The 26,351-nt window shown below is 41.9% G+C and overlaps 1 protein-coding gene across 3 annotated transcripts; it reads left to right on the forward strand.

Moving 5' to 3' along the window:
* Positions 1-178: 178 nt before the first annotated feature.
* Positions 179-25,005, forward strand: tinagl1 (tubulointerstitial nephritis antigen-like 1). 3 transcript variants are annotated; one of them, XM_078791875.1, is made up of 13 exons: positions 182-212; positions 317-407; positions 6,963-7,273; positions 9,977-10,043; positions 11,050-11,142; positions 11,239-11,353; positions 15,040-15,166; positions 15,246-15,396; positions 15,476-15,662; positions 17,310-17,355; positions 19,416-19,539; positions 22,257-22,302; positions 22,511-25,005. In XM_078791875.1, exons 2-13 carry the CDS (start codon positions 397-399, stop codon positions 22,673-22,675), a joined length of 1,443 nt encoding a protein of 480 aa, XP_078648001.1. In that variant the 5' UTR covers positions 182-212; positions 317-396; the 3' UTR covers positions 22,676-25,005. The 3 variants fall into 3 exon arrangements, with proteins under 3 accessions (XP_078648000.1, XP_078648001.1, XP_057903312.2); XM_078791874.1 differs by having other exon boundaries at positions 179-407; XM_058047329.2 differs by lacking the exons at positions 182-212; positions 317-407 and adding an exon at positions 3,488-3,638.
* Positions 25,006-26,351: the final 1,346 nt, after the last annotated feature.

A 26,351-nucleotide genomic window follows, 5' to 3' on the forward strand; every position in this document is an offset into this window, starting at 1 on the left:
TGGGCTTGAACAACACTGTGAAACTAATACGCACGCTACGGCAGCCGAGAAGGGACATTAAAGACACCACCACTCCTTGCACACAACTCACACATTAGGAATTATTATTGTTGTTTGGGTTTCACACGGACGTCTAAAAAGTGACGGACCGGAGCTAAGCGTTCGTTCAGGTATATGGCTATATTTGTATCAGTGTTGAATAAAGAGACCCAGTGAGTTGAAAACTACAACTAGCATTTCAGTCTTGCGGAATTCTTCTTCTTCGGAATTGATGCGGGACGGTTAAACGCTAACATGACTCCACCATGTTTTTTAGAGGAATTTATTTTCTCTTGTTGACATTTGAGTCACAGAAGAAGTGTTCCCGCCTGATGGATCTCAAACCCGGAAGTAGAGATGGGATCTTGGTGAGTCCTTGCCTTCAAAGAGCTGTTCAAAAAACTGGCTCATTTTTATATATTTGTTACGTTTTAAGAAGCCAGCCTGGCCTTAACTCGTTTTATCATGGAAATAACCACTAGGAGAAATTAATTTAGATATCCCACCAATATGAGTTTGAATTATTCTGACATACTGACTATAACCTTTTAAAGTCTGATCTGGATTCATTGTAAATATTCCACAGTCTGGCGCTATAACACTCTGCTTTGACAGTGACGTCACTGAATTACCCATTGTACAATTCCCAGCGGTACGGTTCCCATCGTTCGTAGTAATGAGCCGTTCAAAAGAATCAAATCGTTTGTGAACGTCACAACACTACCAGGAAGTCATGTTTGTTGTTTTTTTTAAACCAGGAAGTAACTGGTAACCAAAGTCAAATAGCCTAAGTTTGTAATAAAATGTTTTTTAAAAAAAAAAGTCAAATAGCCTCAGCAAAGTGTATCAAAGTGTCATCTTTTGCAACACCCTGCTGTGACCTCTGTCTGTCATTCATAATGGGACAGAACTTTGCTGACCTTAGTGGAATTTAGACTTATTCCTTTTTTAACCAATTCCAGTTTTGATGACGAGACTGTCGTGATGTCAGCAGGGGTGATTGAGAAAGTGTGAGCTTTCACAATTATTATGACTCAAACGTGACAGAAAGGAACCAAAAGTAAAGCTTTGTTTGTGTCACATCAACCATATATAGATGCAACAAGTAAAAACAAAACCAGAGTGACTGGGGAGGGGGGCATTTTTATTGCCCCCCTCTGGCGTCGTGTGGAGTATTTATTTGTGAAGAATAGTATTTGTCAGAACTGTTAAAGAGTAATTGCAGTGTTTGACGTGTGAGTCAGCGTATTGCCAACGTGTGCGTATGGAATGTACGCCATACGCTGACAACACTCCTACACTTCCTGTCCGACTGTCTGGTGATTCACTTGCAATTGTTGGATGAGTCAAGCCGAAGGGGCGACCGAGGATGAGGAGGGTGGAGGTCTAAGCCGAGGCTCTTTGCCCCCCCCCCCCCCCCCGCCGCCCCTCCCACCACCGTCATCACGGATGCTTGCGCAATCAGTCAAGACTCATCACAAGCGTCCTGAACAGCCATTGTTATTATCCTTAATAAAATCCAAACCCGTGACTCTAAAGGCCATTTTTACAAAGCGTCCTTGAAGTGGACACCTCATTAGTCACACCTACATCATCTCATATCCTCCAAAACTAACATTTTTAGCTTTTTCTTTGGCCTTCTACTTCTACTTAATGCTTTTCTTTGTTCCAAGCAAGATATTTGGGACCCCCCCTGTGCTGCCCCCCCACCCAAATGACCCCTTGTCGTGCCTCAATTATTGATTGGTGGCGACACAACAGCTGCTGCTTTTTTGCTATCACTCAAAGGACGCAATCATTTCATCATTTCATCAATTTTTCACAATAAATCATCATCACTTTACAATTTATAAAGTTATTTCCGTGTCATTCATCGCAACTTGATTGACAAAAAAAAAACAAACTTCCTGTTGACGTTGCTGATAACCTGCTAGCCACACAGCTAATGTTTTGGCATAACAACATTCATCATCAAAAACAGTTTTACTAAGACAAAAATGACACATTAATGTTCTTAGAATGGCTTTTGAAATAATTCAACACAACTTTATTGGCTAAGTATGCCTACACATGAGCGCTAACGTAGCATTAGCATGGCGACAGAGGCTAGCCATGTCCAGTAGCTTCACCCAAGCTAACATCACAATACAACAAAATGCATTTTTTATATCAGTGGTGTCCAAAATGCAGCCCGGGGGCCATTTTCTTTTTTTTTTTCATTAAACGTAATTTAACAAGAAATCTAAAAAAACAGTAAAATACAGTAAAAAGGAAAGTCTTTAGACAAGTAGGTTGTAATCTAACAAGAAAAAGTCATCAATTTACGGGAATAAACTCGTAATAAAAATAACATTTTAGTCGCAAAAAGTTGAAAATAAACAAAAATAATGTTGACATTTTTAGAAAATTGGGTTGGGGAAAAAGTTCTTTGATACTCCAAAAAAAATCATAACTACGTGAAAAAAATTGACAAGAATAAAGTTTAAATGGTGGCGGGGGGGGGGGGGGGCAGCAGGAATGGAAATAAAGCTGTGCTGTCATTTTATGAGAATAAAGTCCAACTATTGAAAAAAGTAAAAAAAATAAAAATAAAAAAAAGTTAAAAATTTACTCTGTTTAATTTTAAAACTCTGAATATTATGACAATAAATGAGCATGGAAAAAAAATGTATTTATTATTGCATTAAAAAAATATTTTTTTTAATGAAAAACAAACCAAAAATAAAATAAAGTTTTGGGGAAATGAGGATGTGGAAAAAGTTGAAATAGTTTGGAAATAAGGTCAAAATATAATGAGAAGTCAAAATAACAGTTTATTATTTTATTATTATTTTATTTATTATTATTTAAGTTTATTAAGATTATTTAAGAAGAAAGTTAAAATATTTTGGGTTATATTTTAATAATAATATAAAAAACAAAAATGGGGGAAAATTGCATAGAGTGGACATGATCCTAATAATAGACTTGAGAAATGAATGTTGTAATGTCCTTACAAATAATTCTGCTTCACTTTACTACCTAAATATGGCTACACCTGGGAGCTAACCTAGCATTAGCATCATGGCTAACCATGTAGCTTTGCACATTAGACACCTAAATCTATTGTTTTTAGATATTTTGTTGTTAGAATGTGTTATATAGACTCTACCCTTTTTGTGTTTTTTTTGGTATTTGGATAATTTTTCTGGAAGCTTCATTGTGTCGTCATACTTCAGACGGCCACTAGATGGAGCACTAGTTGTAGCGTTAGTCACTATTTCCAGTCACTGACATCACAACAATGTAGAATAGAATGTTTCTTTTCTTCCTGGTGTTTGTGGACGTGTGGTGGTAGGAAGGTGAGAGCGGACTTGGTGGGATTTCAGAGAAAGAGGAAGGAGATTGGAGGAGAGCATGGCCGCGGGGGTGGTGGGAGGCCTGGGGGGGGTCAAGGGGGCGTGACTATTCCGCCTGTATAAAAAGAAGGCTCAAGTCCAACTGAGCAGATCCTTTTACACACGCAAAGACCAAAGACCAAAAGGCCTTCTTACACGCCAACCGCTGCCAAGGACAACTTTCACTTTTGGATTACACTCAAAGGTGGATCCGCTCACCAGGTAAATTTGACTTGACTTGGCTGGACTACACATGACTTGACCACGCGGGCAGGTGCATCCTTGCATTCTTGTATCGCTTCTTTGATTGTTTGTTTACAGTCCGAGTTATAGTGAGATATTACATTAAATATGAAATATATATGACACATTAAAGCAAATACATAAATGTATATAATAAGTCACATGAATATATTTTACACATCATTTAATAGCCATTAAATATATTATGATTTTTTTATTTTTATTTTTTTACATGATTTTTTAATTACAGAACAATTAGAATATATATTGAATTCACAATATTTGAAAATTGATGAAACATATATATATATGCCACATTAAAACAAATACATAAATGTATAAAATAAGTCAAATTAATATATTTTACACATCATTTAATAGCCATTAAATATATTATGATAATTTTTTATTTTTTTAAATTAAAAAAATAATTAAAAAACATTTGACATGATTTTTTTTAAAATTACAAAACAGTTAGAATATATATTTATTTTACAATATTTGAAAATTAATAAAACATATATATGACACATTAAAACAAATACATAAATGTATACAATAAGTCCAATGAATACGTTTTACACATCATTTAATAGCCATTAAATATTAAATATTATGATTTTTTTTAAATTACAAAACAGAATATATATTTATTTGCAAAAAACCCTAATTTGAAGCATACATAGTACTAGAAGTATTTATGTAAATAATATAAATAATATGTGATGGTTTAGCATTTTATATATGATTTAAATAACATTGAAATCAAATGATTGGAGGAACATTAAATGAAATGTAGAATTATATACCTAAAAAGAAGTTTATGCAAAAGGAGTAAATGATACATTAAATATATAAAACAGCAGTTAAAATAAAAATTTATTAGCAAAAAATAAAGCATGTTATGTTTCAGTGTATATTTTTTGTAAAAATCCAAATAATATGCGTCACATATGGAAAATACATATAAAAATGCTTTTCACAGGAATGAAAGCATATTTTAAATGTCATTTTGAGGTGCTATTTTTATTTTTTTTTTGGCATTATGTGTGCCAGAAAGGAAGTGCATCAAATAAAATGTAGAAATGTATTTATTATATTATATTATATTATTTTAATTATATTTATATATTATCAAAGAGTCATGTTATAGTTATATGGCAAACATCCAATGGTGTACATCGTGTATGAAACATAAACCCCAACAGGTAGGCAAACACCTGTATAGTATAGTATAAAATATTACAGTATAGTATACTGCATACTGTATACTTTGATCATTCATGGCTTTGACTTTTTGTGTCAGGTGCTTGAAAACTGACCTTGAAAGTACTTGAATGTGGCGTCCATATGTCACATGCTATTGCTTTATGTTTACTTTGTAGGCGTGGGGGGGGGGGGCACAGAACCGTGATTTCTAATAATGCGGGTGCTTTTTTTTTTCCCCCAAGAGGTTACTGAGTGCACTGTGTGTGTGTGTGTGTGTGTGTGTGTGCCCTTTGTGCCTGATAACAATACAGTCTAAAGCACCTGTGCCGTCATAAAGGCCCAGCCAGTGTTATGATAAATAATACAGCTAGCAAGCATAGCTAGCAAGCATAGCAAGGTGTGTTGATAGTCAGTGATCGTAAACGTGTACAGTCCAGTGCGTCTCCTAAGCTATAGCCGCTATAAACTGTGCTCTTTAGTCCGACGTAGCATCCGGCTAAATTATGCTAGACTTTAATATGACTCCTGTTTGTATTCTAAATCTTTATTGCAACAAAACAAAACAAAGCCAAAAAAGCAATCAGTGACGGCGACGGCGACGGCGGCCCTGCCCATCCCATAAAGCCATATGCTCGCTAACAAAAGGCACGGTCATGCAGAAAACAGCAGAGCAAAGATCTTTTCCGGAGCTCCACTTGGTGTGCCGGAGGTCCTATTGTTGTTGCGGGATCTGATTGGATAATTAATGATGCTATTTATGTTAGCCACCCGTACACAATGTACAAAATGGAAGGGGCGGAGCATGCAGGGGAACTCAACACTTAGCTCAGTCTATGCACTATGGACTCTTCTTCGCAGGGCTGGGATCTACCTGTGGTGGCATGGTTGTTATGATGCAGAGACACAGGCAGGTGACATTAGCAACAGCTAATGAAATTGTTTCCATGACAACGCTGGGCAATTGCACACAGCTGAGCACGACTCCTACTTCCCCCTCGGCAGGATGTACGGCATTGCAAAATAAGAGCGCAGGACAGGAAGTGATGATTCCTCTCCTTTGCATCCTCAGCACTGAGCCCCTGGGTTCTAATGCGGGGTCCTAATGCGGGGTCCTAGTGCCGGGTCCTAATGCTGATGCTGGGTCTTAATGCCGGGTCCTGATACCGGGTCCTAATACTGGTCCTGATGCCGGGTCCTAATGCTGATGCTGAGTCCTTATGCCGGGTCCTGATGCTGGGTCCTAATGCTGATGCTGGGTCCTAATTCTGGGTCCTAATTCTGGTCCTAATGCCGGGTCGTGATGCCAGGTCATAATGCCGGGTCCTAATACTGGTCCTGATGACAGGTCCTAATGCTGACGCTGGGTCCTCATGCTGGGTCCTCATGCTGGGTCCTCATGCCGGGTCCTGATGCCGGGTCCTGATGCCGGGTCATAATGCCGGGTCCTGATGCTGATGCTGGGTCCTAATGCCAGGTCCTAATGCCGGGTGCTAATGCTGGGTCCTAATGCTGATGCTGGGTCCTAATGCCGGGTCCTGATGCTGGGTCTTAATGCTGGGACCTAATGCTGGTCCTGATGCCGGGTCATAATGCTGATGCTGGGTCCTGATGCCGGGTCCTGATGCCGGGTCCTGATGCCGGGTCCTGATGCCAGGTCCTGATGCCGGGTCTTGCATCATGTCTCAACATCCCAACCATGTTTTGCTTTGCAAAATATCCTTTCATGTGTGGCCAGTGTGGCCCCCCCTGGAGGAAAAACCTTTGGGCAGTCCTGCTCCACACCAGTAGGGGGCAACAAAGGAGGTACATCAGTGCTTCCATTCAGTGTTTGGCTAGCGATGCTAAACTGAAAAATGCCAATTAAGGAGATTTCTAACAGAGAAAAAAATGCCAGACATTTCCCTGGGAACTAACTTCCCATCATGCATCACTCCTATCCTCTCTGTACCAAATGGAGCTTCACATTTAGATGCTGTTTGTCTTGGCGTGCTTAGCCAGGAACCTTAGAATAACAAGGCCCGATCTGGTGAGGTGGGGCGGTGGGGGGGTGGTAGAGCATCTGCTCATCATCTAACTCCCTTCTTTCCATCCCAGTCGCACCATGAAGCTCCTCCTGTGCAGCGCCGTCGTCCTGCTCCTAGCGGCGGCAGAGGGAAGTGCAGACACAAGCCCCCTCAGAAGGACCAAGAGGGAGCTGGCGGGGCCGCTCCACACGGGCGGCATCCGTGACCCGTTTGGCTCGTACTGCCAAAGGAGAGGAGGCTGCTGCCCGGGAAGGGACGACCTTTGCACCGTGCCTTACTTGGACACCATCTGCTACTGCGACCTCTTCTGCAACCGCACCGTGTCCGACTGCTGCCCCGACTTCTGGGGTCACTGCCTGGGTGTGGCCCCTCCTTTCATTGGTCAGTATGCAATGTGTGTGTGTGTGTGTGTGTGTGTGTGTCAGCTGCCTGGTGACATTATATTATGATTATGATATCTTAGCATAAGAGCATTGGACCATGATTCTGCTGTAGGATTTGATGACCTTAGCCCCCCCCCATTTTCCTTGAACCTTTGACTTACGCCTCGTCCCCCAAGAAATATATATATTCACACCATCTAAATCATTTTTTATTTCAAGACAAAGATGGAATATTCAGTCAGAAATTACAGGAACAAATATTATTCATATTATTGTTTTTAACTTATGCTTCAAACCCTTTTTAAAGCCATTTCTCATTTTAAGACGAAGAAGGAAAATTCAGTCCGAAATTCGAGAAAATGTATATGATATTATTTATTTGGGTAGTTTTTTCCATTAAAATATATACAAATAAATGTTTTTAAATATTCATATTTATTTAAAATTATTATACACATTTTTTCTTTTCATGAATTTTACAATATTTGAAAATTGTGCTTCTGCAAAAAAATATTTTAATTATTATCTAATTTATTTTTAATAAAATTTCAATATTTTTTAAAAGAAATTTTAATGAATTTTAATACATTTTAATAAACTTTAATACATTTTAATACATTTTATTCAGTCATTCATTCATTTTCTACCGCTTATCCTCAATAAATTTTAATACATTTTAATACATTTAAATAGTTTTTCATGAATTTTTATACATTTTAATAAATGCTAATACATTTTTATAAATTTTAATAAATTTATTTTTAATAAATGTATATTTAAGATTTCTATTTGCCTTATTATTTATATCGTCCATGAAAAATAAATATGTCTACAAATACAAATGAGTGTTCCTTTTATGCTTATGTCATGGGTTACCCAGCATGCCTTGCTACCCAGTGTGGTATAAATATGTCCATGTTCGGCCCACCAACGTGTAAAAATAAAAATGCCCTGAACAGACAGACAGACAGACGTCCACCTGAGAACAGAAGGCTTCCTATGACGGGGGCCGGGGGATGGAGGAATGGGGTTGGGGGGCCGGGGACAAGGAATGTTGGCTATGTGGGGAGCAGAGACAGGAGTGGACGCGGTGAAGTGGACATCCATCCACTCCGCTTTCATGCCTCCGCATCCAATCATTGTGTAATATTTACCATATTTACCTTGGCTTATGTAACGTGACACAAAGCGTGGCGTCCCACAGCTTAGAGGGGCCTCATCAACTCTGCTGTGTGGGGTGGGGGGCAGGGGGGGGGGGGGCTCGCACCTGAGGTAAACCCGCACACGCTGTAAATTCTCCGCCAGCTCATTCCACAAATTCCACGCAGGAGTCGCAGTCGCGGCAGCTGAAATCTGCTTTGACGTCACCCCCCCTCCCCCCCCACACGCCCCCCAGTCTGAAGGGCGAAAGCTCACCTGTAATCTGCTGCCTTGCTTCACCGCCACCCCAGCGTCACGCAATACTTTGTCAACGTGGCCACGTAGGGAAAAATTTAAGTATGTCACTTGAAAGGGGATCTATTATGCTCATTTTTGGCCCTTTGTATTGACTTGTGGACTCCTATAGAGCAGCTACACACAATAACAACAGACACAATAATTCCCAACATGGGCTACTGTTCCGGCCATAAGCCACGCCCCCCAAGTACAAGTCTTATTTATATCTTATTCTCTCTAATTATGTCTACTATATTGGGGAATAAGAGTGTAAAGGTGACTATAGGGATGTTATTTTTTTGTCTACAGGACTCTAATAATACTAATTACTGTTTTCTATGCTCTAACTACAGAAATATTCCATTTATAAATAAGGAATCGTACTTGGAGGTTGGGTCAGGAAGTGTAAAGGTGACTATAGGGGTGTTATTTTTTGTCTCAGGGGCTCTAATATGTAATATATTATAATATAATAAATTCACAATCACAAGTCTTATTTATGTCTTATCTGTCTTATTCTCTCTAATTATGTCTACTATATTGGGTAATAAAAGTGTAAAGGTGACTATAGGGGTGTTACTTTTTGTCTACGGGGCTCTAATAATATATAATATATATTATAATATAATAAATTCACCACCTAAGTTTTGTTTATGTCTTATTGGTTCTTTTCACTCTAATTATGTCTACTATGTTGGGTAATAAAAGTGTAAAGGTGACTATAGGGGTGTTATTTTTTGTCTACAGGGCTCTAATAATATATAATATATATTATAATATAATAAATTCACAACCTAAGTCTTATTTATGTCTTATCAGTCTTATTCCCTCTAATCATGTCTACTATATTGGGTAATAAGAGTGTAAAGGTGACTATAGGGGTGTTATTTTTTGTGTACGGGGCTCTAACAATATATAATATAATATAATAAATTAAGTTTGAGCTAGCTAGCTAGCTAGCAGGTGCAAACGCTCACATTCTTTGCCAGGTCACTTGTTGCTAGGCAGAATTTATGGCCCCCAAACCCCAACGTATGAAAACAATGCTGACACCCCCTGCCTCACACATGACACTTTTTACTTGTATGGAGTACTTTTACTGCTGAATGAGTACTCTGTAAGACAAAGTATGAAGAGGCCTGGGAAGCGGAGGAGAGGCAGCACATTCCTGCAGTGGATTACTGGAGCTCAGCCCTCCTTAGCCCCCACCTCCGAGAAACAACAGTGTTATTATTTAGCTACATCTGCTCTCTTGTCCTTTTAGGCTCCTGTGAAAGAAACGGCAACAGGTTCTTCTCGGGTCAAACCTACAAGGAGAACTGCAACTTGTGGTACGTACACTGCTGGCATCCTGGCTTCACCCCCCCCCATCCTTATTTTTCATCCTGACGAGCAGTCTGACCTTCCCTTGTCTTATCAGCCTCAAAGCTGCCAGCTGATTGGCCGTCCCACTTTGACTCTAATCATTAGCCCCCGATACGCCACGTAAGAATAAGCGATGATGGACGCCGGGTAAAAATAACCAGCGAGCCCCTCCTTCCGCCATCTTTCAACAAAGGGGTCTTGTACGCCGATGCGTGTTTTCCTCCTCCCACTCCCGTGCTGCTCATTTCCCAAACGTGCATCCTATCCTCCCATCCCGGGGCGGAAGACTTCCGCTTCTTCCCGCTCCTCCGGGTCCTCGTTAGCGTCCTGCAGCCCACGCGGGCAGACGCTTATCACCGCCTTCCCACGTGTTTTGGACGACCTTTGACTGCAGCGGAATGTTGGAGAAACATGCTCCTAATCATGCTAAATTCTTCCAATACGTCTTCAGTGTTTCCCGCAGGGCTGCAATCTATTTGTGGCAACTGGAGGCCTTTAACAAGAAAACAGTTTTCTTGTTAAAGTATCCACAAGAGTCCGATAAGACCAGAAAATGTCACTAGATTTGTTGCTAGTCATTAAAAAAAAAACAAAGAGCACTCACAGGTTACCCAGCATGCCTTGTGGGAACTATGGGTGTACTTTGTGGTGCAGTAAATGAGGTTGTATCCACAATAGACAAAGTAGAGGCGTGTTACGCTGCCATCTACTGTTCGGGGGTGGGAACCACAAGCGCCATTCACAGAAAGTCCCATAATAATGTGTTTATTCATTGCCACATATAAATGCATGCATGGGAAAAATTGTTTTTTTTATATGAAATACAGAGCAGTGGTTTGAACCCAGTATTCTATTCAAACATCGCAGTGGGCGTGGCTTGCGTAGGTTTGATTTTTCAATTGTGAATTCTGCCTGGCAACAAGCGGATCCCGGCAGATGTTGATGATGATCACATGACCGTCTGCTTTACAGCACATGCGGCACCACGGGACGCTGGGAATGCGAGCAAAATGCCTGCCTGATGGACAGGGACATGATCCACGCCGTCAACAGAGGGAATTATGGGTAAGAGATCGCCTCGACTGCAAAGTGGGGTCGCTATTCCGTGTCTCAAGTGGCTAATATCTGGTTCTAACCCTAACCCTTTGGTGGGCTAACAAGATGGAGGGCCGCTAACTACACCCAAATGTATGGCATGACCCTGGACGAGGGCATCCGCTACCGGCTGGGCACGCAGAGACCCTCCAGGAACATCATGAACATGAATGAGATCCAGGTACGGAACATGCCGTATGACCAAAACGCCACCACAACATGTAAAATGCTAGCCTTCTAGCATAGTTGCAAGTGGAAAAAGAAGCGAGGCGTATTACTGTTGTGATGGTAAATTGTGAAACACGATGTCGCCTTTGAGGACCAGAAGGATGAAAAACACCTGCCAACACGGTACACATTTTCAGTCACAAAAAGCCACAAACCGGCCCCCGGGCCATGGGTTTGACACCCTCTTCTTCCTAACCTTTGTTGGATTGAGCAGTTGCCATGTTGCTTCAAGCTTTAGCCTTCACCACGCAGGTCAACATAACTGCTCTAATCTTCTCCTTGGAGAAGCCTCGTTGCCTTCAAGCTTTGGCTTTTTCAAACAGGCAAACATCCCGAAACTTCCCAAAACTTCCCAAAACGCACTCCAGGTTACTTTCTTCCAAGCGTCGTGTCGGAGCTTGTCGATTTTGTCCGTTGATGCTTTCTGGCAAAGATAAAAACGACCCTTCCTAATTATGGGGGTGGCAGCTTGGAATGTGACGCCGCCTGGAAGCCCGGCCCATTGTTAGCATGCTAAGCCAGACGCGTTACATAAGACACGACACATCACGCATGGGGGCAGGTGGGGGGCGAGGGGGGGCTGGTGGTCCGCCCACACCGGGGGGGGGGGGGGGGGGGGCCAGAACCTTCTTCCAGCAAGGGGCCGCATAGTGAAACATGAAAGGATGCGACTTCGCCATGTTGAGATTTTGGAAAATGTCACATGTACATGTAACCAGTTAGTTAGTTAGTTACCAGTTAGTTACCAGTTAGTTAGTCAGTTACAAGTTAGTCAGTTACCAGTTAGCTAGTTACATAGCTAGCTAGTTAGCTAGTTAGCTTGTTAGTTCGTTAGCCTGTTAGTTAGTTAGCTAGTTAGTCTGTTAGTTAGCAAATTAGCTAGTTAGTTCGTTAGTCTGTTAGTTAGCAAGTTAGCTAGTTAGCTAACAGTTAGTTAGTTACCAGTCAGTCAGTTAGTTAGTTAGTCAGTTACCAGTTAGTCAGTTACCAGTTAGCTAGTTACCAGTTAGCTAGTTACCAGTTAGCTAGTTACATAGCTAGCTAGTTAGCTAGTTAGTTTGTTAGTTCGTTAGTCTGTTAGTTAGTTAGTTAGTCTGTTAGTTAGTTAGCTAGTTAGTCTGTTAGTTAGCAAATTAGCTAGTTAGTTCGTTAGTCTGTTCGTTAGCAAGTTAGCTAGTTAGCTAACAGTTAGTTACCAGTTAGTTAGTTACCAGTTGGTTAGTTAGTTAGCTAGTTAGCTAGTTGGTTAGTTACCTAGTTTCCTAGTTAGCTAGTTACCTGGTTACCTAGCTACCTAGTTAGGTACCTAGTTAGTTACCTAGTTAGCTACCTAGTTAGTTATTTTTATTGTCATTGTATTGCATACAACGGAATTTGACTGCAACTAAACAGTGCATTTGGTAGAAAGTAAAAATAAGAATAAGGAAAAAGATCAAAAATAAAACAAGGAATAACAATATAAATAAATATATATATAAATATAAAAGTGTCAGGTGCTGTTCAAAATAAGTAAAATGACACATTATTTTTCATTTTTTCATAATATTATGATTTTATAATATTTTGCCGTTATTCCAATTGTATTATATCTTCCCCCCCAAATTAATTGTCCAAAAATTATCATGACTTAAAAAAAACATATACATATTTAAAAAAAAATTTTTTAGATTTTGACTTTATTCTCATAAAATTATTGTTGTTGCTTTTTAAATTATTTCTAATTTCTTGTCAATATTTTTTTATAATATTATGATTTTATTCCATTGTATTATAACTTTTTTTGTAACTTTATTTGTTATTTGTTATAATTTTATTTGTTGTTATGACAAAGAAAATAATGTCTGTATTTAATATTTAAACTATCTGCTACTAAAATGACATTATTTTTCCTCTTAATATTACCAATATTTTGTATTTTTTAAACATTTGTTCACATTTTTTGCAACTTTCTTCTTATAAATTTTTTTGTCATGATATTATGATTTTATTCCCATTATTTTTTTTATTTTATTCTCATAATTTTTTCCCAACCAAATTTTCCAGAAATTCCAACTTTATTTATTGTTTTGTTTGCTTTTCATAACATTAAAATTTAAAAAGTCTTTCTTTAATAATTCAACTTTCCGGTACTAAAATGCTGTTATCGTTCCTCATAATATTTTTCCCATTAAAAAAAACAATTCTTATTCAATTTTCTTATTTTCTAACCTCCCGTGGGCCCCACTTTTGACCCCCCCCCCCGTCCTCCACCTCCGCCCACCACCACCATCCATCACTTCCTCCAGCATCTCTCCCGGCATTCCTTAGCTTCTTCCGGCCAGAACATCACAAGGCCTCCTCCCTCTTCTGTGGTCTGCATGTCGCTACCTGCGCCTGAACACATCAGAGGCGATGCATTCAAAGACCACACTCGACTCAGCCTTTCAAACATTTTTTTGGACTTTGACCACCCAACGCTCCGAATATGTGAGCAAGGGTGCATTCCTTGGTTAGGCATCAAGTGCTGAGGATGGGAATGTAGGACGCGGGGGAAGGAGAGAAGTGTTGGAAGGTCACATGATTCTCTACCCAGGTGATGGCGGCTTCAAAGTCCTCCCTGAGTTCCGGGTGCGGTCTTTCCCACATATTCATTATGAAAGTATCATTTAACAAAAAAACAACAGCAAAAATGGAAATTTGACAAGAACAAAAGTTAAATATGACGAGAAAGACTCCTAATTTTGCAAGAAAAAAAACTGTGATATTATTAGGAAGGATGACATCATTGACATAGCATTCATTCATTCATTCATTCATTCATTTTCGACCGCTTTTTTTTCTACCGATCTTCTACTGCGACATTTTTCTCTTCATATTTTGACGTGATCCTGTTTTTATTACTGGAATTTTCCAATGATTTCAAATTTTTCTTTTTGTGACTTTTTGACTTGACTTGACTGACTTTATTTGCACAGTATTTTGACTTTATTCCCGTAATATTCTTGCATTTTCCAAAAATGTCATATTCCCACCTTTAAAAATACAAAAATATTCTTCCTCATAATATTATATAATATTATTATATTATATCATATCATATCATATTACATTACATTACATTACATTACATTACATTATTCATTCATTCATTCATTTTGTACCACTTTTCCTCATACATTGATTCATTCATTGGACAATTTGGAGTCACCAATTAACCTATTTTATTTTATTTTATTTTATTTTATTTTATTTTATTTTATTTTATTTTATTATAATACATAATAATATAAAGTTTTTTTTCCTTGTTAGAATATGACTTTTTTCTCATAATATTTAGACTTTTTCTATCAACTCACAGTTGTTGTTTTTTATTTTGAACCTTTAAGTTTGAGGCTTCTCCTCGTCAATGTTTTTCTGGTAGTGTTGACTTTATTCCCATAATATTTGGACTTATTTGACAGATATTCCAAAAAAGCCAACTTTATTGTCATAACATGACTTTCAACGCTACGCTATTTTGACTTTATTCTTGTCAAACTGTGGTGGTTTTCCGTCTCTGCTGATTGGCTGAGGTGTGCTAGATGATGCCTTGCTCCATGATGGCGATGGCGAAGGCATGGCCGCCGTTATGTAAGATGTGCAACTTTGTCCCCGGCTCAGATGAACATGGATTCCCAGGGCGACGTCTTGCCGCTGTCTTTCAACTCGGTGGACAAGTGGCCCGGGAAGATCCACGAACCGCTGGACCAGGGCAACTGTGCCGCCTCCTGGGCTTTCTCCACGGCTGGTAGGACTCATGACGTCTGCTGTCAGAAGGAAGATGGCGGTTTTAAGATCATCTTCTTTCTTTCTTTCATGAACACCAGCCGTGGCATCTGACAGAATCTCCATCCAGTCCATGGGTCACATGACTCCTCAGCTGTCACCGCAGAACCTCATTTCCTGCGACACGAGGAACCAGGGCGGCTGCGCCGGGGGGCGTGTCGACGGGGCCTGGTGGTATCTCCGCCGCAGAGGGTAAAAAAAAAAAAATACAAATAATGTGGACTTCATTCTCATATCTTCATTCTAACGTGCCGCCAACTTCCTGTCCCAGGGTGGTGACAGAGACCTGCTACCCATACCAGCCCCCCCAGCACACGCCGGCAGAGGTGGCCCGCTGCATGATGCAGAGCCGCTCGGTGGGGCGGGGCAAGAGGCAGGCCACCCAGCACTGCCCCAACGCCCACAACTACCACAACGACATCTACCAGTCCACGCCGCCGTACAGGCTCTCGTCCAACGTGAGTAGACCGCCACAAGCGGCACCTGGCAGGCCCGCCACAAATACATGCGGCACATGGGATTTAGGAGGCTTTCACTTTGTGTCTCATAACTGTGGTGCGTTCAAGGACCACCCCAACAAAGTGGGAAATTTTAATGTTTGAGGAAAAACACGATCAAGGAAAACAAAGACACAAATGGTGGACTCTGACATGAAAGCATGAATCGCTCTTCTCAACGAGCAGCGGGTTCCTTCTGCAGACAGCAACCCCCCTTCTGCCCACCCCCCGTACACCCCCCGTCCCTCTGTCAAAAAACACCAAAAGTTAATTTGTATTTCTACCCAAATTATAATCATCAAATATAGAAAATAATATTTTGACTTTATTCCCATAATATTACAACTTTTTGGTTTAATATTCCAACTCTATGCTTCTCTTAATATTTTTATATTTTTATTTATTTTTATTTATATTTTCTTTTTTATATTTTTTTATTTAATAAAAAAATTTGAAGTATTTTAAATTCCTTCCTTTAATTTTCTTCTCATAATTATGACTTTATTACCGTAGTATTATGACATCCTTCCCATGTTACCAATTTTTTCTCACACATCATTTTCCAAAAATGACAAATGTATTATTAAATACAACTCATCTAAAATATAATATTCCCATTTTCAAAAAGTATTGGCTTAATTATACACATCTGTACTACTAAAATGAAATTATTTTGTGAGTTTATGGATGTAAAATTGGGGCTTTATTTCTAGCTGAAATATGATTTTTTGTCTTCATATTTTGACTTTATTCTGCTGTTTTTTTTTTATTTCAGCTTTTTGTAATTCTGTCATTATTCCCGTAATATTTTGGCTTTATTCTTGTAAGGTTTAAATTATATTTTTTTCCCCCAATCTAATTCTTCAAAAATCATAACTTTATTTGTTGATTTTTTTTTTATTACTTAAAAATATTTTTTCCTTTCATTTCAACTTTATACTACATTTTTTGTCTTAATATTTTGACTTTATTCTGGTCAAATTAGTGCTGAATTGTTTTTTTTTTTTTTCTTCTTAAATTATTACATTTTTTGGCCAATAAAAAACTGTTGTGGGCCTCAAATGGCCCCCGGGCCGCACCCTGGCAGCCGTGCGCTACATACTGATAGCATCCATTGTCCTTGTCCACGTGCATCCTTTATCCTGCATCCTTTATCCTTGCCCGTCTGGCGTAGTTGAACATCTCTCCATACGATACAAAGTACTTCTCCAGCCGCAGTATACAGTAAACATACGGTAAAAGTACTAGCTCTCCATCAGAAAGGTTGAATATGCGATGGAGGTCTTGTGTATATAAATCCCCCCCCCCCCCCCCCCCCCGCCCCACGTGAGCACAGTGTGCTTGACATAAAGCGGCGATGTCAAACCATCCATTCATGCAGAAACGTCCCACTCCGCTTCCTTTTTAGGGAAAACATCCCCCCCCTTAACGCACGCTGTCTGATGCGTCGGCACTAAACGCCAACCCGTGCTCTCGCCGCTCATCCGAGACGGGCATCCGGGCCTCCGGGCCTCGCCACGGCCTGTGAAGTCAACACGCCAGACATTACTAATCAACCTGGTTATCTCACAGACATCTCAATATGTCCGTCTCTGTTGTCCTTCTCAGGAAAAGGAGATCATGAAGGAGATTATGGATAACGGCCCCGTGCAAGGTAAGACGAGGCGTTTAAGTGCATCTTCCTGTCATTTACGACTCATCCGAACGCACCATCGAGTACAGATGGCCACTTTGAGGGCGCCATTGATCACATGATGTCACGCTTGGCTCCGGTGGGGAGTTTGAAGGGTGCGGACTTGTCAACTTTGACCTCAGTCTGTGCCCGCCTTACAGTCTGGTGCCCATCTGGACCCCTGTCAAGTGCCGAGGCACGTGTGTGTGTGTGTGTGTGTGTGTGTGTGTTATTGTTCACAACTCCAGGAAGACATGTTGGCTTCATGACAACTTTCCTTTTTAGCCTTTGAGTTGCTAACACAAAGGCATGTGGGGTGTGTGTGTGTGTGTGTGTTTTATGACTTATTGTGTGTGTGATGTGAGGTGGTGGGGTCCTAAGAAGGAATTTTTGTCGGGCATGTGAAAGGTGGACTATGAAACACACACACACACACACACACATACAGAATTAATGTGACTCAGGGGGGAAGTGGAATTTGTGTCTGGTGGAATTAGGAAATCACCTGTTTTAATGCTAAAACCTCATGTTACATGTGTGTGCGTGAGGGGGCGGGTGGGGGGGTGCGTCTATATGTGTGTGTGTGTGTGTGTGTGTGTACAGTGGTGGCAAAAAGTGTTTGCCCCTTCCTGATTTCTTATTTTAAATGTTTCAAACAAATGTAAATATTCGACGACACAAACTTCAGTTTTTCAATGAAACTTTTATTTTGAAAAGAAAAGAACATGTAAAGCTACATGTTCCTGTGTGGAAAAGTGATTCCCCCCCCCCCCCCCCCCCCGTCACGATCCGCAAGCTCGCCTGTGTGACAGTTTAGTTGGTTTCTACTTCCATGCCTTGGTTCCTGTTTCGTGCTCTTGTTTTGGTAGCGTTTCCTGTTTTGTCTGCCTGCTTTGCTGTTGCCTTTTCACTCTTTCAACACCTGTAGCTAATTGTGTTCCCCTCCTAGTTTGTTGCTGCATTGTTTGTTGTAGCTCCCCACGCTACTCCAACCGTCTTTGCTCATATCCTGCTGCTGTATATCATATCTGTACATATTAAAATAGACTTTTGATCACAATTAGCCACAGGTGCGAGTGAAAAGGGAACAGCAAAACAGGCAGACAAAACAGGAAACGCTACCAAAACAAGAGCATGAAACAGGAACCAAGGCATAGAAGTAGAAACCAACTAAACTGTCACACAGGCGAGCTTGCGGATCGTGGCACTCCCTTAGCAGCAACAACTGCAATCAAGATGTTTGTCATAACTTGCAATGGGTCTCTTGTGACCTCTCGGATGAGTCGTGGCTGCCCTGGTTCACCACTGTTCCATGTTTTCACCATTAGTGGATAAATGGCTCTCACTGTGGTTGGCTGGAGTCCCAAAGCTTTAGAACTGGCTTTTTCTCAATCACTTTTTCATCCATGTTTTCACCATTAGTGGATAAATGGCTCTGACTGTGGTTGGCTGGAGTCCCAAAGCTTTAGAAATGGCTTTTTCTCAATCACTTTTTCATCCATGTTTTCACCATTAGTGGATAAATGGCTCTCACTGTGGTTGGCTGGAGTCCCAAAACTTTAGAAATGGCTTGATAACCTTTTTCTCAATCACTTTTTCATCCGTGTTTTCACCATTAGTGGATAAATGGCTCTCGCTGTGGTTGGCTGGAGTCCCAGATGGCTTTAGAACCTTTTTCTCAATCACTTTTTCATCCATGTTTTCACCATTAGTGGATTATGGCTCTCACTGTGGTTGGCTGCAGTCCCAAATGGCTTGATAACCTTTTTCTCAATCACTTTTTCATCCATGTTTTCACCATTAGTGGATAATGGCTCTCACTGTGGTTGGCTGGAGTCCCAAAGCTTTAGAAATGACTTGATAACCTTTTTTTTCCAATCACTTTTTCATGTGAGTAAAAAATGAGGAAGGGGGCAAACACTTACACTTACAAGTATTACATTATTTGTGTATTATTAGTGTAAAATTATGTGTTACGTTAGCATTGACATCTTATTAATAGTTTGCTGTACTTATCTAAAAACTCTTTTTGGTTGTTGCAGCCATCATGGAGGTCAACGAGGATTTCTTCATCTACAAGAGCGGCATCTACAAGCACACGGACGTCAGCTTCACCAAGCCGCCGCAGTACCGCAAACACGGCACGCACTCTGTCAGGATCACGGGGTACGGGTGATACTTTTTGTTTACTTATATACGTACATACAGTACTTGACAGCATGGAATCACCATGGAATAAATACACAGACTAGTTTTAAAAGTAAAGTATATGTACTGTGTACATGGACGAGATGCTAGCTGCACCACATCAAAGCACGTTCAGGGATTTTTTACCTGAAGACACACCTTGGCTCCACCCCCTCCGTCTGTCTGCCCCCCCCAATTCTATCTCATAAGCTAGCGGACCACAAATATGCAGACGGCTGACACACCTGGTCTACGTGACATCTGACTCGCGTCGCCGTCATCATCCCCCTCCCCCCGCCCGTCTGCGTGCTTTTCTTCACCGCATCCAAGAAGACAAAACACCCCCTGCTTTCTTTTCATCTCCAGACAATCAGACAGGAGAGAGAGAGCCATAACCGGAACGCTCGTCCGTCTGGTCTGAGCGTGCCAACGACACGTTTCTGTCTGGAAAGTCTTGCTTTGGCTAATGAGGCTAATGAGTACCTCGCGTGTAATAGGGGCAATAGATGTGTAAAGGTGACCATAGGGGTGTTATTTCATGTCTAGAGAGCTTTAATAATGTTAAAAATCGTAAAAAGAACAGGAACTCCCCCAATGCTAACATGTGTGAGTCTACTGTATATTACATCTTATTTATGTGTCGTATTTTCTCTTAATATGTCTACTATAGTGGGTAGTAGGTGTGTAAAGGGGACTATAGGGGTGTTATTTCATGTCTAGAGAGCTTTAATAATGTTAAAAATTGTAAAAAGAACAGGAACTCCCCCAATGCTAACATGTGTTAGCATATATAACATGTAATATATCTACTATAGTGGGTAGTAGGTGTGTAAAGGTGACTATAGGGGTGTTATTTCATGTCTAGAGAGCTTTAATAATGTTAAAAATTGTAAAAAGAACAGGAACTCCCCCAATGCTAACATGTGTTAGCATATATAACATGTAATATATCTACTATAGTGGGTAGTAGGTGTGTAAAGGTGACTATAGGGGTGTTATTTCATGTCTAGAGAGCTTTAATAATGTTAAAAATCGTGAAAAGAACAGGAACTCCCCCAATGCTAACATGTGTTAGCATATATAACATGTAATATATCTACTATAGTGGGTACTAGGTGTGTAAAGTTGACTATAGGGGTGTTATTTCATGTCTAGAGAGCTTTAATAATGTTAAAAACCGTAAAAAGAAAAGAACAACAACAAGGAACTCTCCCAATGCTAACATGTGTGAGTCTACTGTATATTATGTCTTATTTATATGTCCTATTTTCTCTTAATATATCTACTATAGTGGGTAGTAGGTGTGTAAAGGTAACTATAGGGGTGTTATTTCATGTCTAGAGAGCTTTAATAATGTTAAAAACCGTAAAAAAAAGGAACAGGAACTCTCCCAATGCTAACATGTGTGAGTCTACTTTATATTACATCTTATTTATATGTCCTATTTTCTCTTAATATGTCTACTATAGTGGGTAGCAGGTGTGTAAAGGGGACTATAGGGGTGTTATTTCATGTCTAGAGGTCTCTAATAATATTAAAAAACATAATAAGAAAAGAACAACAAAATCTCTCCCAATTCTAAGCAACTTGGCTAAGGCTAACATTTGAGTCTATATTATGTCTTATTTATGTCTTATATGTCATATTTCATTTTATTATGTCTACTATATTGGTAATAGGTCAGGTCTGGAACCAATTAATGTGTGTTTTCGTAATGTTGCCAATAAGAGCAGAAAAAGTATCTCGGTTTGTCTCATAGTTGGAACAAACTACAGCACTTTGACAGACAGTCCCGTTATAATGTGCTCATGATTATAATTTAACACTGCGTGCACCCAGCATCCCCTGAACGGCCTACGACTCCCACCTGATGTACCAGAGACAGCGACATTAGGCGCACCGGGCCGCCATCCCCCGGGCGCCATGAGCGTGTTTACATTGACTAAATCCCGCAGCGGTGCGTCCCTTTAAGCCCGCAGCCTGGGAAAGTTTATGGAAGCATCATTGAGGTCCAGCGTGTTGGAAAGGCCATTGTCTGGGCGGCTGATCCGCACAGAGCGCGGGATCAATCCCCCTCCTAAACCCAGCAGGAGAAAAGGTCTGGGCCGGAGGGGCCGCAGTAAGGAGCTATGTCCTACTTTGTCCCCTGGTGAGCCAGCTGATTGGAGGTCAGATTAGATGTTGGCTGTGTCCACTCCAGGCAGGTGTGTATGTGCGTCTCGCACACGCGTGTGGAGCCCGTGTTGTTTGTGCAGCTGCTCCTGGTCGCTCGGCTTCTCATTCCACCTCCCGGTGTTCCCATCTGAAAACGTCTCCGTAGGGAAAGTTCCTGTGCTAAAAAACAGGATGGGAATTGACTGCAGGAGCAAAAAACGTTAAAGTTGGCAAAGCATGCTGGGAATCCTAATGGATGCTTGCCAGCACCTCCTGAGAACACAAAGCTGGCAAGGATGAGATGGCTTTTTAAAATATATATTTGTATTCACTTCCTCCTGGCCTGCCCTCTACTTCCTGTTTTGGAGAGGAAAAAGGGAATTCCGTGCTTTTTTTTTCAGATGGGAATAATGACATAGGAATGTCGCTACAGCCATAAATACTTCTTTCCGGGATGTTGTCGACCAGCACCTCCATCGCTCGTGCCCAGTGTGGCGTAGGTTTGATCCCCATGCGTCACATGTCCTCTCTGTTGTTTGCAGGTGGGGCGAGGACAGGAACCTTGACGGAACCACCAGGAAGTACTGGGTAAGGACTTCTTCAGGACTTCTTCTTAGGTGCCGTGATGTTGTGGAGGATACGTACTTAGCCTTGATGCCGAAATGGAGGCCATTTTAAAGTACTTCAGGAGTACTCCGTTTTGTGTGTGTGTGTGTAGCTTTAATGCAAATGAGCTGTGTTGTTTTTATATGTATATATACATTCCACAATGTTAATACATGCCCCGCCCACACAGATTGCCGCCAACTCCTGGGGGAAGAACTGGGGCGAGGACGGTTACTTCCGCATCGCCCGCGGGGACAACGAGTGCGAGATAGAAACGTTTGTGATTGGCGTGTGGGGCCGCATCACCATGGAGGACATGCACCACCACCACCATCATCGTCGCCGCCATGTTTAGACTCCGGGACAGGAACCACCTCACCGCCTCGTCCTCTTCGTCATCAGTCCCGCAAGGGAACCACACCAGGAGCCTCAGAACTTTAAACCAACCTCAGCAAACAGCAGGCGTGTGGGAGGAGCTTAAATCCAACCCATTTCCTGTTTCTTCACACCAAAAGAAAGCAAGAGAACCACAACGAAGCTCAAGCCATGTGAGGCGCCTCAGGTACCGAACCAAAGATTCCCCAGCGGTCCTCAGCTTCACCATGGAACCCCCACAGCACCCGTTTGATGTTCTTCATCCTTCCTGTCCTTTCCAAAACCACTAAGAGCAGTTTGGGGGAAAGAGGGAATCTGACACAGGGACACGCCCGGTCCTTCCCTGGAACACGACCGTGATGGTCTAGTATTGACTTCAGGACAAAAGTGTAGAAGAAGAAGCTGCAGGCAGTACACACTCATTACTTCTGCCCTGTCTGTATCCAATATAGTACAGAGGAACCCGTTTATGTGTCTGCAACCCCTCGGTATTGACAGCCCCGTGTCGGGAACCCCTCGATGTCGACAACCCCTCCAAACAATCCCCTTATGTTGACAACACCTTGTGTTGACTAACCCTTGATGTTGACAACCCCTCGGTATTGACAGTCCCGTGTCGGGAACCCCTCGATGTCGACAACCCCTCCAAACAATCCCCTTATGTTGACAACACCTTGTGTTGACTAACCCTTGATGTTGACAACCCCTCGGTATTGACAGTCCCGTGTCGGGAACCCCTCAATGTCGACAACCCCTCCAAACAATCCCCTTATGTTGACAACACCTTGTGTTGACTAACCCTTGATGTTGACAACCCCTCGGTATTGACAGTCCCGTGTCGGGAACCCCTCGATGTCGACAACCCCTCTAAACAATCCCCTTATGTTGACAAAACTTTGTGTTAACTACCCCTCGATGTCGACAATCCCTCGATGTCGACAACCCCTCTGTATTGACAGTCTCGTGTCGGGAACCCCTCGATGTCGACAACCCCTCTAAACAATCTCCTTATGTTTACAACATCTTGTGTTAACTGCCCCTCAATGTTGACAGCCTCGTGTCGGGAACCCCTCTATGATGACAACCCCTCTAAACAATCCCCTTATGTTGACAACACCTTGTGCTGACGACCCCTCGATGTTGACAATTCCTCGACGTCGACAACCCTTCTGTATTGACAGCCCTGTGTCGGGAACCTTTCGATGTCGACAACCCCTCTAAACAATCCCCTTATGTTGACAACACCTTGTGCTAACTACCCCTCGATGTTGACAATCCCTCAATGTCGACAACCCCTCTTTATTGACAGTCCCGTGTCGGGAACCCCTCGATGCTGACAACCCCGCTAAATAATCCCCTTATGTTGACAACACTTTGTGCTAACTACCCTTTGATGTTGACAATCCCTCGATGTCGACAACCTCTCTGTATTAACAGCCCCGTGTCAGGAACCCCTCGATGTCGACAACCCCTCTAAACAATCCCCTTATGTTGACAACACCTTGTGCTAACTACCCCTCAATGTCGACAACCTCTCTGTATTGACAGCCTTGTGTCGGGAACCCCTCTATGTTGACAACCCCTCTAAACAATCCCCTTATGTTGACAACTCCTTGTTTTGACTACGCCTCGATGTCGACAACCCCTCTGTATTGACAGTCCCGTGTCAGGAACCCTTCGATGTTGACAACTCCTCTAAACAATCCCCTTATGCTGACAACACTTTGTTTTGACTACCCCTCGATGTCGGCAACCCCTTTGTATTGACAGCCTCGTGTTGGGAACCCCTCGATGTTGACAACCCCTCTAAGCAATCCCCTTATGTTGACAACACCTTGTGTTGACTACCCCTTGATGTCGACAACCCCTCTGTATTGACAGTCCTGTGTCGGGAACCCTTCGATGTTGACAACCCCTCTAAACAATCCCCTTATGTTGGCAACTCCTTGTGTTGACTACCCCTCGATGTTGATAATCCCTCGATGTCGACAACCCCTCTGTACTGACAGTCCCGTGTCGGGAACCCATCGATGTCGACAACCCCTCTAAACAATCCCCTTATGTTGACAACACCTTGTGTTGACTACCCCTTGATGTTGACAATCCCTCGATGTCGACAACCCTTCTGTATTGACAGTCTCGTGTCGGGAACCCCTCAATGTTGACAACCATGTATGCCTACAACCCCTCTGTATCGACAACCCAATGTTGACAACCCCGCTATGTTGAAGACTTTTCTGTTGACGCCCCCTTTATGCCGACAACCCGGGACACAAGAGCATAAATATGATAAGAATATGCAAGCAATGGCTCGTTGTCAACAACCGCTTATGTCGAGTCAAGTAGGGGCGTCGACATAAGCGGGTTCCACTGTAATATCACTGTTAGCATAGCATAATCTCGCTACACTCAAGAGTCTTAATCCTCCTCGACATCAAAAGATGCTGTTTGTTTTGCCGCCATGTTTGATTTTGCCGCCTGCGGAGCGTGTACTGTACCTACTGATATGTCCAACCCATCACTGCAAGGATTACTTTCATTTCTTTACGTTTCGGGGAGGTGCTGCTGCTGCCAAAGTCAACTGCATCTGCTTGTAAACAACACGTGGTCATGTGGTCATGAGTTGTTGGGTCTACCCCTCAACCGCTGCACGCTTCAGGGTGAAAATGTGTCCAAATATGGCCTCACAACCACACTACAAACATGGCCGTCATCAGTACAATGTGGGTGGGGCTTAGCTATTACATGCATTTAGTCATAGGGGGCGCCACAACTGCGCTTTTTAGAAGTAGAAGAGCCTTGATTATTCATTCATTCATTTTCTACCGCTTTTCGGGTCATGGGGGTGCTGGAGCCTATTCAGGCGAGAGGCGGGGTACACCCTGGACTGGTGGCCAGCCAATCATAGGGCACATGTAGACAAACAACCATTCACACTATAGACAAACAACCATTCACACTCACATTCATACCTATGGACAATTTGGAGTGGCTAATTAACCTAGCATGTTTTTGGAATGTGGGAGGAAACCGGAGTACCCGGAGAAAACCCACGCATGCACGGGGAGAACATGCTAAAAAATTGAACCCTGGTCTCCTAGCTGTGAGGTCCGCGCGCTAACCACTCGACCGCCGTGCCACCGAGCCTTGATGAAGCGTTATTATTATATACGTATATTATTATATATGATTAAGCGTTACAAGTAAACTGTGAAGATGTGCAGAATACTTCTTCTTCTACTTCTTAAGCAAGTATTTCCCTGCCAAATAGTGAGCCCTCCTGCTGTGCAAGATGTACAACAAGGATATGAAGTTCTTAGAGCTCTTATATTCTTGTTTACAGCATTCTTAGTCATCTATTAGCAATCTACAAAGTTACTTCATCTTGGTCATTACGTTATCTTGCACGTGGCAGGGGGGTGGGGTTGGGTAAATGGGGGTGGGGGGGGGGGATTTCCAGCCTGTCACTTGAAAGTGACACTTGCACTGTTATTACCACTTTCCTTCAATTACACCCGTCTGCGTGATCCCACCTGGTCGTCTTCTTCTTCTTCTTCTTCTTCTTCAGACGTAAAAAAGAGAAGCCTGCAGTGGCTGCACAGGTGTGGGGATGCACAACACGCAAACGTCACGCCTGTCACGCCCGGCAGCCGCAG

Source organism: Doryrhamphus excisus, linkage group LG7 (assembly GCF_037039965.1).
Source record: "Doryrhamphus excisus strain RoL-2023G ecotype Guam linkage group LG7, RoL_Dexc_Guam_v1.1, whole genome shotgun sequence".
Lineage (NCBI taxonomy): Eukaryota > Metazoa > Chordata > Actinopteri > Syngnathiformes > Syngnathidae > Doryrhamphus > Doryrhamphus excisus.

Coding starts and splice junctions, on each gene's coding strand:
- tinagl1 (XM_078791874.1), top strand. Junction 11,143..11,238: donor GTCAACAGAGGGAATTATGG/GTAAGAGATCGC, acceptor TGGGCTAACAAG/ATGGAGGGCCGCTAACTACA. Junction 19,540..22,256: donor CACTCTGTCAGGATCACGGG/GTACGGGTGATA, acceptor TGTTGTTTGCAG/GTGGGGCGAGGACAGGAACC.